Source organism: Macaca nemestrina, chromosome 18 (genome assembly GCF_043159975.1).
Source record: "Macaca nemestrina isolate mMacNem1 chromosome 18, mMacNem.hap1, whole genome shotgun sequence".
NCBI classification, from domain to species: Eukaryota; Metazoa; Chordata; class Mammalia; order Primates; family Cercopithecidae; genus Macaca; species Macaca nemestrina.
The window spans coordinates 12041686-12060344 of NC_092142.1; the positions used below are offsets into that span (position 1 = coordinate 12041686).

At 44.8% G+C, this 18659-nt stretch overlaps 1 protein-coding gene across 4 annotated transcripts in view; it reads right to left on the reverse strand.

Moving 5' to 3' along the window:
* LOC105467757 (thioredoxin domain containing 11) overlaps positions 1-18659 on the reverse strand; it is a 63673-nt gene that overhangs the window by 1889 nt on the left and 43125 nt on the right. For all 4 annotated transcript variants that reach the window (XM_071084130.1, XM_071084129.1, XM_071084132.1 and 1 more), the window contains 5 exons: positions 16695-16895; positions 9978-10770; positions 7295-7437; positions 6849-6958; positions 3154-3234 (listed from right to left, as the gene is read on the reverse strand). In XM_071084130.1, coding sequence (XP_070940231.1) covers positions 3154-3234; positions 6849-6958; positions 7295-7437; positions 9978-10770; positions 16695-16895 — 1328 coding nt within the window. The remainder of the gene's footprint in view (positions 1-3153; positions 3235-6848; positions 6959-7294; positions 7438-9977; positions 10771-16694; positions 16896-18659) is intronic.

An 18659-nucleotide genomic window follows, 5' to 3' on the forward strand; every position in this document is an offset into this window, starting at 1 on the left:
TTTGAGACCAGCCTGGACAATATAGTAAGGCCTCATCTGTATAAACAATAAAAGAAAAAAATCAGCCAGGCAAGGTGGCACACGCCTGTAGATCCAGCTACTTGGGAGCCTGAGGTGGTGGGATCACTTGAGCCCAGGAGTTCAAGGCTGCAGTGAGCCATAATCACACCACTGCACTCCAGCCTGGGCAACAGAGTCAGACCTTGTCTCAAAAACAGAAAATAAAACCCCACAACAACTGAAAACATATCGTGGCCCCGTCAAGTGGGCCCATGGAAAAATACCAGATGCTGGACCTGCCCTCACGTTCTGCGGCACAAGCCTGGTCTTATAAGGCAGAGTAAAGGTAAATTACTCCCCAGAAAAAGCTGCCAAGGTCCCTCAGGATATCTACCTCCAGGCATATACAGGACATGACATTTGTGAGCATGCTCTCTGCTAACTAAGAAGTCTTGGTGCACTCTCCATGAATGTCCCTAATGGGCATGCTAAAATGCTGCCACACTTTGGGAAAGTAGAGGGACACAGAATGTCAACAGTCTACTGCCAGGAAAGCAGTCATGTGAAAGTTTGGTGGGAAGAGGTCCCCATGTCTATGCAACTCTCCTCTAACCCTGAGGGAGTGGCAGGGTACACCTCTAAAAAAGTGTGATTCTTCCCCTGGGACACATCAGAGTCTCTTGGTGGACAGGGGCAACCATCTCCCCTTCATCACCTGGCCCAGGGCTAGGTCAGAGCACCTATATTTTGAAATGTCACACAGAGTCTGATGCAAGTGCTGGCTGGAGGAGCACCTGCTTGGTGGAGCAAGAGGCTCCGAGACGCCTCTGCACAGGAAGGCTATGTCTCCCTCAAAGCCCCACCCCTTCCTCTTCCTCCCAAGGATAGCTCTTGCATTTTTTTCCTTCATGATTTTTATAAATCAAGACATGCTCTTTGTAGACAATTTGCAAGAGATGTAAAAACATACAAGCAGCACCTTCAAATCATTTGCAATCTCACTCCTCTGAAGTCATCAATTTTAACACCTCAACACTTTCCCCTCTGTGAACATCTCCACCCAGCATTAGTTTCTATTTTATCACAGTAAATATACAATTTCATGTTCTTTTCACTAAAAATAGCATAAGCAGGTGGACAGTGAAAAAGGTCTTATTACATGTTATCAAACAGCCTTCTTCATTTCCTCTTTTGCAAGCTGTCAGCTCACGCTGTTTGCCCATTTACCTTCTGGCTAAACCAAACACTCGCTTGGGACCAGCTCATGATGAGCATACTTTACTTCTACCATTTCTTTTTAGGAAATGAGAAAAATTCCATTCCAAAGCCATAAAGCTTTGGTTTACCAACCTCCTTACATTAAAAGAGAAGTGGACGCCTTCTTATGTTCGAGATTTAGAAACGACAAGGGTGAGGGCTGCAGCAAGTACCCAGCCTGGGGCCGGAGAAATGCACTCATCTGCACATTTCCCACAGCAGGCAGCCTAAGAACGAAGGTCACTCAGCCCAGACGCAGGTCTGCAGATGATGCCCCGCCCTGCCACCTGTTCCGCCTATGTCTCTCTACACAGATGCATTTCTGCCAGCTGCTGAGAACTTCTTCATTAAAAGGCATGTGCTGGGTGCTAAGATTTTAATATTTTTTCAAACTATGCTTGGAATTCAAAAATTATATGTCATTAAACTACATGCTCAACTCCTGTCCCACACAGATGAAACTGTTAGTGTTAATATCCATGATTCCTGGACTATGTGGTAATTTAAACACTTCTTAGAAAGAAAAAGCCTCATCACAACTCAGTCGGCAGTAGAAAGGGTGAGTCACATTCTGTTTTCAGTGCATGACAAGACCCTACTACCACAGAAGTATTCCAGCAAAAATTCTTTGAGATACAAAGCAAAAACCAAGGGAATGATTCAATCGATATGAAGGAAACACTCTCCTAGAGAAACATGACAAGCTGAATCGCAAAAGGGAGGCAGGAAATTAAAACAGCAAACGTCATACATGCGAGCCAGGGAACTCCCTAAATGATGCTACAGACACTTTCCCTGGGGAGAAGATATTGTCAAAGCCATGTGAGTGGGTCCCCAAAAGGACTAAACTTTCTAAAAACCAAAGGGAACCTATAAAAAGGGAGCAAACATCCAGTGTATTAGGCTCTAAAGGACCAAGAGTTAATTTCTTTTTCCACTAAAGCATCTGCATCTACGTTCACTAACTGGAAGTCCGCTCCCCCTTGTTCATGTCCTGCTTGCTGGGGCTTTCGGGGTAGTTGCTGTTAAGAACTGTGCCTGGAATACTGATTAGGCAAGCGTGAAAAAATCAAGCGACAACCCCATGGCAGACGTTCACAGCAGTCTGCATGCACAAGAGAAAGCCCCTTTGCAGGGCTCCTGGAATCCGAGGCAAGGATGTGCCACGGGTAAGAAAGCCACCCTATCCTCTGTACGAGAGGGATGAGGAGTTGCTGGGAGGCCAACTGAGAGACAAGCATGTGGAAGGCTTGGGGCAGGCAGAGCTCCACAGATTCTCTGCTGTTTTACCCCACACAAACATGGGGCCTTTTCCTGTCAGTCTCTGCGTCCTCCATATGTTCACATAGGCCATGAAAAGCTAAGAATTCTCACAGCCACATTCAAGCTTGGTAAGAGATAGGCTGTGAAAAGAACCACCTTTAAAAGATCCATACCACACATAACATCCTGACACTACAACCCTTTTACTCTATGCCCCTAAGGACACTTTTTTTTTTTTGGAGACGGAGCCTTGTTCTGTCACCCAGGCTGGAGTGCAGTGGTGTGATCTTGGCTCACTGCAACCTCTGCATCCCAGGTTCAAGAGATTCTCGTGCCTCAGCCTCAGAGTAGCTGGGATTATAAGCATATGTCACCATGCCTGGCTAATTTTTGTATTTTTTGTAGTGACGGGTTTCACCATGTTGGCCAGCCTGGTCTCAACTTCTTGAGCTCAAGCAATCTGCCTGCCTCAACCTCCCAAAGTGCTGGGATTACAGGCGTGAGCCACTGCGCCTGGTTCCCAAGGGAACATTTTTTGAACATAATGAATGATTTACATCTTAAACCCATTTCAATTTCAGACCTCCACAAAAGAATCCCAACTGCCCACTAGTGAAAAAAATTCGGCATTACCTGTTGCAGGGAAAAAACAAGACAGTAGGAAGACGATCAACCATAAATTCCCAAGGAAGGTCATTCTGAGACACGTCAATCCTGGCAAAGGGGAAGAAGAGAAACGGCAGAAGATCAGCCCAAGAAACGCCAACTTGAAAGAACCTTCTCAGATAACTTCAAGAACCTGGTGCATTTTTTACACCCCACATTGGGGTAGCCCCTTCTCGATGAGTACACTACCAGGTGTGAGCTGGGCGCTGGTACTCCCAAGACATGCCACATTCCGCTATGTGGATGCTTTCCACTGAGTGGCAATGCAATGTCCTAAAAGTAAAAATGAACTTGCAGAAAATGCCACACTGACACCTAGGGAGTCGTTCACTCCTCCTCACCTGACAGGATCTAGCCAAGTATTTTAATCCCTGAATAGCTCTGGGAAAAGAAAGGAAATAATAGAACAAAATACATCAAGCCTCCCCGAAGATGGAAAATTATACCCTCTTTATGTTGTAAATCTGGATAGAGGCCAAAAACAGCCTATTTTCTTAGCAGATTTGACATTAATTTTCTAACACAGAAAGTGACATATGTACTAACTCACCCAGCCTGTGCTCAATCACTGTGGGAGCTAACTGTAACTGCTCTAGAGGCCTGCCCCGGGCAGCTGGCACAGAGCTGGGCACACAGCTGGGCGCCCACACTCAGGCCAAGCAGACATGGGGCCACAACAGCATCCTTGATGGAAGGGGCTGCATCCTCCTTGCGGAGGGGCTACTCAGCTACTATTCATAAACAGTGCACACAAAAGATGAACATGTTTTCAATCATTACTTTGACAGAAGTTTTTAGAAAGCATAACTGGGGGAAGTGAGGGTGGGGTAAGTGCCATGTATTTGTCCAAAACGATGAAATTTCCTTTTTCAAAAATGGCACAACCAGGCTGGGCACAGTGGCTCACGCCTGTAAACCCAGCACTTTGGGGGGCCGAGGTGGGTGGATTGTTTGAGCCCAGGAGTTGGACACCAGCCTGGGCAACATGGCGAAACCCTGTCTCTACAAAACATTGGCCGGGTATCCTGGCACATGCCTGCAGTTCAGCTACTTGGGAAGGTGGGAGAATCACCTGAACCTGGGAGGTTGGGGCTGCAGTGAGCCGTGATTGCACCACTGCACTCCGGCCTAGGCAACAGAGTGAGACCCTGTCTCAAAAAAACAACAAAAGGCATAACCAAATGAAAACCATTTACCAAAAGTTTACTAACAAAACAGCACTCCTGCCTCACCTGTGCCAGCCTACCTAAAACATTAGTGTTCCTTTCTAAACAAGTGGTATAGAACACTATATTCCATAATTAAATGCTTTTTCTCACCTGATTTTTACTTCAAAGAAAGCACAAACTATAAAATTAAAACATTGTAAAAATCCACTCAGAATTCCACTGGGCTAATCAGGCCCCCCTTTCTTATGCAGGCTTGGTCTATATGCTTACTTTTTAAAATTTTTTCTGAGACAGAGTCTTGCTCTGTCGCCCAGGCTGGAATGCAGTGGTGTGATCTTGGCTCACTGCAGCCTCCGCCTGGTGGATTCAAGTGATTCTCCTGCCTCAGCCTCCTGACTAGCTGGGACTACAGGCACGTGCTGCCACACCTGGCTAATTTTTGTATTTTTAGTAGAGACAGGGTTTCACTATGTTGGCCAGGCTGGTCTCAAACTCCTGACCTCATGTGATCCGCCCACCTCGGCCTCCCAACATGCTGGGATTAGAAGTATGAGCCACTGTGCCCGGCCTATATGCTTACATATTTTTAAGAACAGTTGTCATATATTGCATACTCTGTTCTTTTCCATTAATTGTGTGTATGAAAAGCATTGTTAAATGATAAAAACTCCATTAAATGCCCAGCCATAATTTACTTAAACATTCATCTCCTGGTGGATATAAACAATGCTATAATGATGAGCTCATGCTTCTTTGGAATTCCTATTCCATTACTTCTCCAAAGTAAAATTAACTGGGTCAAAAATGTGTTAACTGTTTTTGTTGATTTCTTGCAAATGTTGCCAAATGCTTTCCAAAAGAGTTATGGCAATGTACTCATTCCATTAGATACATTTGACTGCAGTTTCCATTTTATTTTATCAACACAAGATTCTGTCACTTAAAACCACTGATTACTTTAATATGTTAAATGACACTTTGTTACTGTTTTAATTTACATTTATTAGATTATAATTTCCCCACTTGTTTACTTACTCTCTCCTCTTAAAAGAAAAACCTGTTCACGTCCTTTGTTCACAATGGAATCTGTCTCAGCCGTTTCCTAAACCATTTTAATTTCGGGGGAGGCTGGTGTATGAATGCCTGATTCAATCCTGGCCCCTCATTTGCAGGTTGAAACTCTGAGCAACTTGTCTAATCTTTCCAAGCCTCAGTTTCCTCCTCAATACAAATAGCATTTTCTTTTTTTAACCAGAGTGCCTTCACTAAGCGTCGTGAGGACTCAGTCAGGTAATATGTATATCGAAAACTCTAACTCTCCCAGCATAGTAACTTCTCAGATCTGGCTCTGATTATTACTCACAGTGCATGTAACAGGTGACACAGAGACACTGCAAATTTTTTTTTTTTTTTTTTTTTTTTTTTTTGAGACGGAGTCTCGCTCTGTCGCCCAGGCTGGAGTGCAGTGGCACGATCTCGGCTCACTGCAAGCTCCGCCTCCCGGGTTCACGCCATTCTCCTGCCTCAGCCTCCCGAGTAGCTGGGACTACAGGTGCCCACAACCGCGCCCGGCTAATTTTTTTTTTGTATTTTTAGTAGAGACAGGGTTTCACCGTGGTCTCGATCTCCCGACCTTGTGATCCGCCCGCCTCGGCCTCCCAAAGTGCTGGGATTACAGGCGTGAGCCACCGCGCCCGGCCGACACTGCAAAATTTTTTAATGGTCCCCCTTTTCGTCTGCTTTCCCTGTTTTCTTTCACTGCACGTATTTCTAGTGGAATCTGACCATTTTTCTTTCTTTATTTTTCCAACTGCTTCCACTTTCGAAACTTTCCATCACTCAGAGGAACCAGCAAATCCTATTTTTTGTTTTGATTTTTCATATTTAACTCTTATCTATCTGTAGGGTTTTGAGGGAGGCGGGGGGTTAAATTTGAACAGTTTTCCCCACCCAAAACTGCTTACTACCCCATCTAAAAACTCTGTATTTGAGCCTTCTTTTTCCAAAAAATATTTTTAAAAATTTTACTTTTTCAAAAGCCCACATACAGTACCCATGGAATCACAATACTAGAATGTGGATATCTACCGACCTTTCCTTTTAATTTCACAAATGAGGTAAACCAGGGCTAGTGGAGAGATCTGCTTGGGATCCCAGGACCCACTGGCATTGCCTGGGGCAACTGTCCCATGGAATTCCAAGGGGCCATCCTGGCAACCAGGTCAGTGCTCTCCCCACAGAACTGCACTCAGCCACCTACGAATCTAGTCAGGGCTAAACATCAACATCATGGAAGGAACACTCTGAATTCATGAGGAAAAGTCCGGTTTCAATGAGGCTTTGCTCATGGCTTCAACCTGACAATTAAATCCAGCCAAGTCCTACCAAAGGTTAATGGAAAATGGGCAGACCCTCGCACACCATATGGCTAAGCTGCAAAGAAGAGTGAAAATGGGCATACAGCCCAAAGCACTGCAGAAAAGGCCTGCTTACCTTGCCACAGTGAATGTGTCCATGGGCAGGTTCCGAGCTAGCTGGATGAAGACGTGATTGAGGGATGGACAGAAGCCACACCACGGAGCGTAATAGAGCAGGAGAACATCCTGTGGGAAGGGGAAGACAGCTGTTACTTGCACCAGGAAATGGGCTCTTCTTCATTTCTTTCCTTATTGCTTAGAATCCAGCAAGCACTCGATAAATGCTACCTATGCAAATATTACAGTGAAAATTTTCATCTTTAGGTCTTTCCAATTCTGTGCTTTCTGAAGCACTTTTTTGAAATTTAAAAACCACATGTAATTCATTCACGGTCCACAATCGGACCATCACGTGGTTACTCTTCTGTACATCAAAAACAGCTGCTCACCCCAACAACTGCAGTCTGGAAATTATTTTAAGAGGGACAGATGGCTTAACTTTTGCCTCTCATGACTCCATACCTGTTTCTGAAGGACTACTTCCCAAAAGGTATCAGTTGTCACTTCAGTGATTAAATGCTGAGATGGGAACTGGGCAGAGTCACTTCCAATGAGATGCCTTTTCAAGGGACTATAGAGAACGCTGAAGTTTTGAATAAAAGACTCTAAAAATAAAGAGAAAATGAGATCAACTCTTCTCTAGATACAAGAAGAATAGCTGGCCTACTTTTAAACTCCACATTTTAAAAACTCGAATGACTTCACAGGCTCACATTTTTAACATTTCACCTATCAGCAAAACCCCAAACAAAGCTGCCCGGGTGGCATCAGGTTTAGCTCTGGTAGTATTAACTCAGCAGACAGTAATGCAGATATCAAAACATTATGCAGTGTTAGATGCTCTAATATTCATAGATCATTCTTTTTTTTAAAAGGACTGGTCCACAAATAGACACCAAGTGAGACTGTTTAAATCGTCAAGAAGCCACAATCTTTTCAAGAAATTTCACCCTATAATACTAAAACCTTTAGGCTTAACTACAAAAGTAGCAATTGCACAAGCTACAGTAATGTGGAATGTGTTTAAATGTTCATTAGTTTGAGGACAAGGAGCTATAGTTTTTTGTTTCCTTTATTAAGGTTAAGTTTCTTTTTTTAAAGGTTAAGAAAAAATTATATGTAGTGGAAAAATACATAAAACCCATGATAATAAAAAACCTGGCTTGAACCAACAGTTTTACCACAAATTCTGCCATCTTCAGAGTCCTTTGCTTCATCTGAAACAACAGTAATTTGAATTTCACTTTTTTTTTTTTTTTTTTTTTTTTAACAGACAGGGTCTCACTGTGTCACCCAGGCTGGAGTGCAGTGCTGCAATCACAGCTCACTGTAGCCTTGAACTCCTGGGCTCAAGTGATCCTCCTACCTCGGTCTCCAGAGTAGCTGGGACTACAGGCTTACACTATTGCACTTAGCTAAAGTTTCAGTTCTTTTTCTTTCTTCTAACTCCCTCCATTTTGAGGTGCAAGGGGCAATGCAGTGTGCAGAATGGAGGAGGAAGTGAAGAATGTCATGTGAATACGAAAGAGAATTCACGATCAGCATCTGAATAACACTTAGCTGGCTATGTTTTTGAAACATGAAACCAAGAATTATTTCCTACTCTGAATAAAGCCTAAATTCTGAAACTGCCCTAGAGACAGCTGACTTATGAATTAACTCTCTAAACCAACAATGACACACAGTAGGTGTTTTTTACAAGCTCCCTAAAAATTCTGTCACCAACTACAGGACAAAGAACAGCTAGGCTAAACATTTCAGAGAAGATACAGAAGATGGAAAGAAATCTAAAGAAGGCTTCTTTCAATTACCCTTAAATTCAAAGTGAACACATTATGAGGTCATTAAACACTTGAGCATTACTGAACGGAATTCAGGAAAATCTAATACAGACTACCTCAAAAATACATGCTTGTGGGAGCACTGACCCCATTTCTCTGGAGTCTGTTTCCCATTTAAAAAAAAATGCTTGTTTCATTTTAAGAAACCTCAACACATCAAAATGACTTTAGAAAACATGAACTGGGAGTAATCTGTAATATCAACAGATTATCCCCTCCAAAAAGTGACTGGTCACAAGGTTCTTTTAAACACTGAAGAACTCTTGGATTTATAATATACAATTGATATAGAAAAATCAGTACTTACATAAAGCCTTTTCAGAAATGTGTCTAATGTAAGAAACAAGCTTCACCAGGATTTGAAAGAGCATGGCTAAAAGGACTCATATGTAGAAGCTCTGAGTCTACTGTTGATTTCATACTTTGTAAAACTTGAAATGAAAGGTTTCCTTCCCTACCAAATTCCTCCTTTCTCCATTCGGCATACACTGACCCTCCCTCAGGTTTCCAATGAGGCTGAACTAACGTGGCTTTTGAATTCTCACTTCATTGTGTGTAGTCAGGGGCGTCAGCAAAGCCCTGGGGAACAGGCCAGTGTGGTCAGCTCAGTGTTGCTGCCAAGCCCCGGGGGCAAGCCCTGGATGCTTTCTCATCATGGAGTCTTACTCCGCAAAAAGTGGGGTTTGCTGGTTTGCAACTGACACTTATTTATTTGCACTTTACACTTGTTACCATCTAGGTACCCCAGGTCCCAACAATATTACTCAGTACATTATGAAACAGCAGCAGAACAAATTAGGTCTGGTGGCCTTGATCCTTAGACATTTAAGCCTGTGAGACAAAAAGGGAGGCAAGACGGCTCTACTTCCTTCTTCACTGCTTCTCTTTAAGCTCCTTTAGAACGAAGCTGCTGTCAAGGCTCCCTTTCATCAGCCCCTAGGACATCCTACCGGAATGGCTCTCCACCTCCCTGCCGGTTCTACTCCCCAAGTCCCCACTGCCTGCAGCTGGTTCTACCTTAGACATGTGACAGAAATCGCCAATTTAGAAAGTGGGACTCTTACCCCCTCCATGGGCTAAATGACAAACTTATCCAAAATTTAGAGTGAGGAAGTTTCTGCTCCACTTAACAGACAAAATTACCTTCTTTGAAAATTACAACTGATGGTGGTCTAAAGACTTAAAATGAGCTACGAAGCTGACATTACCCCACAACTAAATGTAATGAGAGCCATCAATAAAGTGTACCAATATGAAGTCAAGCAAAACGTACAATGCTTGGGGAAATAAACTGCCTGCAGTACCTAGGCTGAGCTTCATCAGCGCGTGCTTTGGATCCAAGATGTAGTGAGACTCTTCTTTCACGTCAACAATTGCCGCAAATTCCTTCACCTGAGTGGAGCTCGGAGCACCCAGTCTCTCTGCGTATAACCAAAACAAATTGGAATCCAAAAGGTAGATGTTGAGAGTCTTGTTGGTTCTGCAGCTCAGGCCTGTGAAGTTTGTGCTAGTCATGTCCACTCCTGGAAAGAGATACCTGTTCTCCTCAATGTGAGGAATGGAGCTTGGGGCATCGACCTCACATTTCTTCTCAAGGGAAGAAAATGCAACGGTAGGGGCTTCAAAGACACCTTGTTCAGAATCGATGAAGCCTGCCACACCCCTGCTTATGGTCCTGCAACATGCAGTGTAGTAGCTGAAGGGGCTATAGGAAGTTAAAAAATTGCTGCATTCTATGCTGTCTGATGCCACGTGATAAAAGGTCTGCTCCTTGAGGTAGAAAGAATCCAGAGCTGCTGCCATTTCAAAAAAGCTGCACTGTGGCATGCTGACCGAGCTCGGCTTCACGCCCCCGGCAGTCTGGTTGACACAGAGTTCACAGACGTTGTGGGTCCTGGAGAAGGAGTGCCACTGGGGCAGCACCACAGTGTTGCAGCAGGGGGATGCTGTGATCAGCGGCGGGTCTGGCAGCTGTGCCGGGGCTTCCAGGGCCAGGGACTCCAGCACTGGAGCGTCCACCCGCCGCAGGTGCTGAAGGAGACGCTCCACCACCTGGTCCCCATGACAGTTGTTGTACTCCAAGGCCACTTCGGTGATCTGAAATACAGGGCAGAGTTGGTGAGGGGCCTGGGGATGACTGAGGGACTAGCAACCCCTTAGCCACGTTTCACTTTCTGCAATTTCAGTTATCCATGGTCACCTCTGGTTCAAAAATATTAAATGGAAAATTCCAGAAATAAACAAGTCATAAGTTTTAAACTACACGTCGCTCTGAGTAGTGTGATGAAATTTTTGTCATTACAAAAATTGCGAGCCATCCCTTTGTCTAGTGTGTCAGTGCTGTGGATGCTACTAGCCTGTTACTTAGTAGCCAACTCAGTTATCAGATCAACTGTCTCAGTATCACAGTGCTTGTCTTCAAGTAACCCTTTATTTATTACAAAGGTCCCAAAGTGCAAGGGTAGTGATGCTGGCAATTCAGATATGCCAAAGAGAAGCCAAAAATGCTTCCTTTAAGTGAAATGGCAAAAGTCTCAATAAGAAAAAAAAAACAAACAGTAAGGTTGCTAAGATCTTCGGTAAGAACGAATCTTCTACCCATGAAATTGTGAAGAAAAATGAAATTTGTGTGTAGTATATACAGGGTTCAGTATCATCTGTGGTTTCAGGCATTCATTGGGGGTCTTGGAACATATCACCAAGAATCCGCAGGGGGGTAGATGAGAGTGCAGGGGGAGATGGTTACTGTATTTTTAAAAATACAACCCCAGGCATGGCACTCCTGGGCCAAATTATATGCTGCCCATGAGATAAAACCTCCATACAATCTGGCCCGTTTGGCTTTCCAGTCTCACCCTACCCTCTTCAGAACAGACCAGGCCCTCCCGCAATGCCATGCTGTTACAGAGGCCTGGCTGGGGACACCGCCTCCTCCATCTGTTCCTAAGGCCCAGCACCAGGGCAGCTGCTTCAGGGAAGCTAGCCCTACTCTCACTCCAAGAAGAGCTAGTTTCTGCACCTCCAATGTCCCTGAGGCCCCTTCTATAGTCTCACAAGCTTCTGCTGAGACAGACCTCTTCCCCACAAGCTTATGGAATCTCACAGGCAGAAGCCACATTGGATTTATCCTGCCATCCCCGGGGCCCAGTACAGGGCCAGGCACATAACAAATGCTCAGTAAACCCTTGATGAATGAGTGGCAGCTCAGGGTAATGCACACAATCCCCTTTCTTGGTAAGATTTGCCACTTTACCGTCAGGCCAGTATTGGCAATTTGGATTTACATTTTATTCTAAGGTTCTTCCATTTCCAAAAAGAATATTTCATTACCCACCTCCCATTCTGGTTTCCTGAGAAAGACAAGTAAGTTACAATCCAAAGGCATTTACTCTCTAAAACAGAAGAATGTGTCAACTTGAATCAAATCTCACCACAGTTAGTTACGGGGTGCTGTCACTCAGGATTTTGTTTCGCTGTGTGTGTGTAAAACAATTTAATGAGTGTAATTTCCAATTTAAAAAAACAAGTTTTATAAAAATAAAAATGTTTTATAACATGTAATATTTGTAGTTAATTCAAAACATACATATTTGTACAGAAGAACAAATTGTTCCAATAGTTCTTGGCATAAAAAAAGTCACTTTATAACCCACCAGAAAACTACTGGGTAAAGAAAAGAAGTCACTTTAGATGATAGGCCAGTGCTTGAAATTTTATTTCCCCTGCACAAAAACATCTCAGTGGTTTTTGGATGAGGCTCTGACAGCATGCAGCACTAACAAGGTCAAGCCTATATAATCCATGAAGAGCCCAGATGCCCTCTGGCCCCATCCTGGTACTGCTTTATATTCAAAGACGCAGTAATAGACAACTACTCCCACCCACTCCCCCCAAAACCTCTATAAGACTTCAAGATTTACTGTAATCTTTTACAGAAGTCCAAGTAGGAGATTAATTATATTGTAGAGAAGAAAATTCCTTGAAAAGTCTTTCTTCATTTCTTTTATCTTCAGTATCTCATAAACAAAGCAGCCACATAAAGAATATTTTTAATTGAAGAAAGTATTCGGTCCGCAGCAATGCTTTTTTTTTCTTTTTTTGAGATGGAGTTTCACTCTTGTCACCCAAGCCGGAGTGCAATGGCATGATCTCAGCTCACTGCAACCTCCGCCTTCTGGGTTCAAGCAATTCTCCTGCCTTAGCCTCCCAAGTAGCTGGGATTACAGGCATGCATCGCCACGCCCAGCTAATTCTTTCTATTTTTATTTCGCCTGGCTAATTTTTTTGTACTTTTAGGAGAGACGGGATTTCACCATGTTGGCCAGGCTGGTCTTGAACTCCTCATCTCAGGTGATCCACCTGCCTCGGCCTCCCAGGGCTTGTAATCCTGCTGGAATTATAAGCGTGAGCCACCACATCTGACCAGTAATGCTTTTTTTGAGACGGAGTTTTGCTCTTGTTGCACAGGCTACAGGGCAGTGGCACGATCTTGACTCACTGCGACCTCTGCCTCCCAGATTCAAGCAAGTCTCCTGCCTCAGCCTCCCAAGTAGCTGAGACTACAGGTGCACACGACCATGTCCGGCTAATTTTTGTATTTTCAGTAGAGACGAGGGTTCACTATGCTAGCCAGGCTGGTCTTGAACTCCTGGTATCAGGTGATGTGATCTGCCCGCCTCAGCCTTCCAAAGTGCTGGAATTACAGGCGTGAGCCACCGTGCCTGGCCAGCAATGCTCCTAAAGAGTTAGGCGTTATCATTTTTCTCCTATGAAGGGGTATTTATGTTTCTATCCTTTTTACATAACAGGCAGTTTTGAAAACACAACTCAAGTTATGTCACATTATGTGTATCACTTGATATCATTTAATTTCATGTGAATAATTAAGGAAATCTTGGCAAATAACTTTAACTGTTCGCAGAGTAGATGGTTCCTTCTATTTTCTTTAATCAGGGAAATCTGTGAGTCTGAACATGCTAACCGCGCCTTCGCTTACAAGATTCAGACGATGTGAATGCCTCAAATAAATGCTTTTAAAATAGAAAACAAGTCACGAAGACTCTTTGCTGGCTGAGGTAAGCATTTCCTTTGATTAACGAGTTGTGTAATACACACTGCAATGTCTTATAACTTCTCTAGAACTCTCTAGAGACACCGGGGTGTCAGTGGTCTTACATCGGTGTCAGGATCTGTGCTTTTGCGTGTGTGTGTACACACAGGCATGTGTCTGGGTATGCATGCAGGTATGCATGTGTGCAGAAGCAGCTACCCAGTATGGGCTTGGTACGGCCACCATATGGTCACTCCTGACTGGCATCCTACACGCACCACAGCACAATTATCTAGAATGTTGGTGCTTGGTATGCCCGCAACTTTATTCCACTCACTCTAAGATGACCTCTCTCTTCTCAACAATGGAAGCATCCTCAACTTTCTGCCCAATATAAGGCCTAAGGTACTAATGGAAAAATAAAGCCACCTAACTCTTTCACGGTCAACAAGCTAATGAATTTACAGCTCATCTTGCGTAAGTACAGCGTTCATCCTTCCCACCTTACCTGAATGCCCAAAGGCTTCTTCACCTCTAGTCACTGTGTCACAATTTTCTGGATCATAGACCCTACTTTCCATCCTCCACCTCTACCACCCAAGTTCAGGTTCTTACTGCTTCGCAGTTTTCTGGAACCCTGCTGCCAGAAAAACTTGTATGGGCCGAGGGCAGTGGCTGATGCCTGTAATCCCAACACTTTAGGAGGCCAAGGAAGGCCGATCGCTTGAGCCCAGGGCTTTTGAAACCTGCCTGGGTAACATGGCAAAACTCCATCTCTACAAAAAAATACAAAAATTAGCCAGGCGTAGAGGCGTGCACCTGTAGTCCCAGCTACTTGGGAGGCTGAGGTGGGAGGATCACTTGAGCTCAGGAGGCAGTGAGCTGAGATCGTGCCACTGTACTCCAACCTGGGCAACAAAGGCAGACCCTAACTCAAAAAAAAAAAAAAAAAAAAAAGAGAAGACAAAGACTTGGATGACTATGATTAATCTTGAAATCCTCAGAGAATTCTGCAAGGCCCTCTCCTCCAAAGGCTTTTTCAAGATCTCTCCCCAGTTAGCCCTTCCTGCAGACCACAAACTCCAGCCTCCTTCCTAACACCCAAACCTGTGGCAACTCCCATCCCTCATGCCTCTGCTCAGGGTCCTCCTTCCCATAAGTTTTTCTCAACCCATGAAGATCCTGGCTGCTCCTACAAGACTGTCTAGAATACTTCACCCATCCAAAGCCTCTGCTAACCCCTCCCCTGTCCAGGACCCCGCTTTCTGAGATGGCACCCTCCCTCCTTCGGTTCCTCCTGACCCTGGGCCTGATCGTCCTCTACTGTGAATTATAGGCAGGCTTTCACTCCCTATACTGGACAAGCCTCTAAGACCACAGGACAAGATGGTGTTGCATCCATCCTTTCTCCCCTGGAGCTTCCCATCGCAGTGCTCAGTAAACATTTGCCAAACTGACCTGAAACAAAAAGGGAAATGTGCTGGACAGGCACTTTGCTTGTCTAGTAGTTCATAATACGGTGAGATGCCGCCAGGTGTTCGGTTATCTCACCCACATGCTGAGGTTAAAGGGAATGCACTTACCACACAGAGACAATGGGAGCCCCAAAGAAAGGAGTCACAGGCAAAACCATGATAAAAAGGAGGCCTGTTGGTAGGTAGAGGATTTGCGGACTACTGGAGGGGACACTCATTCAGAAACAACAGGCGAGAAAGAAAGAGTCTTCCCACCAGGTGCCTAAATCCAGCCACAACCCTCTGGGTAGACAACCCCGCCAGGACCACTACACACCCAAACCAGACAGGAGAGAACTCTCCAAATCCACAACCACAGCCACACCACCTTGATTGAAAACCCTCCTTTCCTACAATGAGCTTTAAGGCTATTAATATTAGATACAGTAAAGGCCTAGTCATTTGAAATGGTGTCTCAGTTCACAAAAGATCCATGTAGTGAAAATTTTCTAAAGAAATAGTTTTATTACTTTGAGTCCTCCCTAATTAGAGGGGAAGAAACAAAGCTGTTTCATTTCTTTCTTCTTTCTTCCTCTAAGCCAAAGAGCAGCATTCATTCAGAATACTCCCCGGGGGAATCCTAACTTGAACAAAAAGACTCCAGCACAGCAAAGGGAGGGATCCAGCTGGGCGAGAAGTCCTGCCTCCCTGTCCCTCCAGGCAGGGGGCCAGGCCAGCACTGAGGGCCTCAGGGACAGGCAGCATCTGCTTAGCTGGCCAGTGGTACGCTGGCTGTCTGAAATTGGTTTTGGCCAATTAAGGGATCCTTGAGGGAGAGAAAAAATAAAACCCTCAGTAAATGCCATTTTGCCACCCCAGGCTGGCTCTGCATACTATGCCTGCTGTCTCTAAGTGCCTCCAAATGCTCCGTGTAGAAAATAAACTCACACCCAGAGAGGGCGCACCAGATGAAGCCGAAGACAGGCAGGAAGAGCAGGCTCCAATGGCGCTGCCACTGAAAACCACTCTGGCTTCTGCACGACAAGGAAGGTTCAGAGAAACAAGGTGTCCCAACATCACTGCTGCTGCTTGCTCTCCTCTGCTGTCCTGAGGATGGCCAGGGCTGGCAGTCTGGCCAAACCCCAAGACAATGGCACCTCCTAGGCCTCACTAAGCTCGGCCTGTGTTCCTACCACTCCCTGTTTCACCTCCCAAACAGGAGGCTCAACAGCAGTCACATCAGAAGAGGGCATTTGGTACTTCTCTAGAGGGGCACGGTATGGCTTCCCTGCCTCTTCTCACTCACTCCAGACACTAACAGCTGTCAATAAACATGGCCACAGAGGCTGCGGCAATCCCTGTCCTAGACACGGGCTCTCTCCTGCCCATACGGAGGGGCAAAGAGCAATGCTCAGAGCCATAGCTGCCAGAGTAAACGACTGAGTGCGGGATGAGAGGGGCCAGGTAGATGAGGCTTCCCGACTCCTCATGAGGTGCTTTTCCATCACAGCTCTTACCTCGTCTATTAAAGGATGACTTTCGGCCAGGGGATTAAAAGGTATGAACAGAAACAGCGCTGGTCCTTTCTTCAGCTCGTTATTCAGCAAGAGACTCTTGCCTCCGTGTGGCTGCAGCCACCGAAAGAGCGTCTCCTGGTTTTCTAAGGCCCACTTACAGATGTTCTCAGCTGTGTAGTTCAGGACCTCCCTAGGGAAGACCTGTGAAGGACAAAGGCACAGAGGAAAAAGGAGAGCTCAGTGAGGTAGGGCAAGCTCAAGGCACATCAGTGCTGTCCCAACCCCACCACTGCAGGTGAGAAAACCCAGGCTCGGAGTGGGGCCTGGCCCCACTGTGCAGCCAACACCTGCTTCTCCAGAGACAGCATTTCCTCACGAGTGGTTGAAAAAACAAAAGTGGTTGCAGGAGGTGACTTCCATATTGTGTGATTCATCTTTCTGTCTTGAGACAGACCCACCTATCAACAAATAATTCTCCCTGCCAGCTGGTGGCGGTAACAACCTCTATCACCCTGTCCAAGGACAGGTATTAAACGTCACTGGGTATTTATAAAAGGACCAAGACATATTTAAGGGAACAGAAATTATGGAGTCAAGGATCACTTCGATTTTGACCTTGGTCCTTCAAATGCTGCCCCCCAAGGGCAGAATGGAGCCTCTGTGCGGCACAGGCTGTCTGTGCTGTTCACTTCTATCCTCTGGGACTAGACCAACACCAGGCACAGAGCAGGAACTCAACACATGTCTTCATCAATCAAAAATGACCTAAACTTGCACAAGGCCACGGATCATATTTTATGTGCACAAATAAACGAAAGAGACACTTAGATTTTTTGCTTTGTTTTGCTATAAACAACCAATGTATGTGAACATAAAATTAGTTTTGAAAATCTAACAATATAAATCACTGGCTTCAAACAGAACTACCAAAGGGGTGCTTCAGAGGGTTTTACAAAATGAGATATTTAAAACTCCTCAAAACGAAGATTTAAATTGACTCATAACGAAGATAACCACTGCTTGTGTTTTTAAAAACAATAGTATCCCAGTATTCTTGCATTTGATAAAAGGAATTCTACTGCTACACAAACCAACCAACCTTAAACACTACCAAATCGAAGCAGTAAACCTGATATATTTTTCCATCTCATAGTCCTCCCTTTTTTTCCCCATCTACTTTTAATTTCTTTCTCAGTGCCCTTTACTATAAATAAATATATGGAGGCTGTGTAACATGCTAAAAATGAAGGATGTAGGAAAATGACAGATAGCAAAAGCAGATGATGTCAAAGCAGCTTAGGCAGAGGCACAAGGAGCGTAGGTGGGCAGCAGAGAAACAACTACAGCAGTGATCGTCAAGGTGGAACAGTGGGAGTTTGAAAAACCATACTCAAACTACACTCAAACATTTCTATTTGGAAAACACAAAAATACATTTGACTTTTGGAATATAAACTGCAAGAAGTAAAGCACAACATCTGGGCTACGAAGATATGCAGAAGCCAGGGCGACTGGCAAGCAAGGGGGCACCCCCGGAGTGGGCCCAACAGTCCCTCCGAAGGCACAAGACTCAGACATTGTGCCAAGGGGGGCAGAGGTTTTAAAGGCTGGGTACGCTGGGTGCAGGGAAATTGATCTGTATATGACATGTAAGTTACTGACAATGATGCGAGAGAGACAGACTACTTCAGGAAAGTCAGCTCAGTGATGTGACTGAGGAAGCAGCAATAGAGTAGAAGCACAGGACTGAGCAGGACACAGGTCAATGCTCAGAAGCAGCTGAGTTCAGGCTGCTCCACAGAAAGCAAATGAAATTGGGGAACAAAGGCGACAAGGGAAAACTGAGGCTCTCTGGGATGAGAAGCCATCAACTTCTCACTGTGACTTGACAAGAACTTCAAAAACCCATTACATCAGCTAAGGAGAAAAGCACGTCACATTACTACTCATCATAAAAGAAACAGA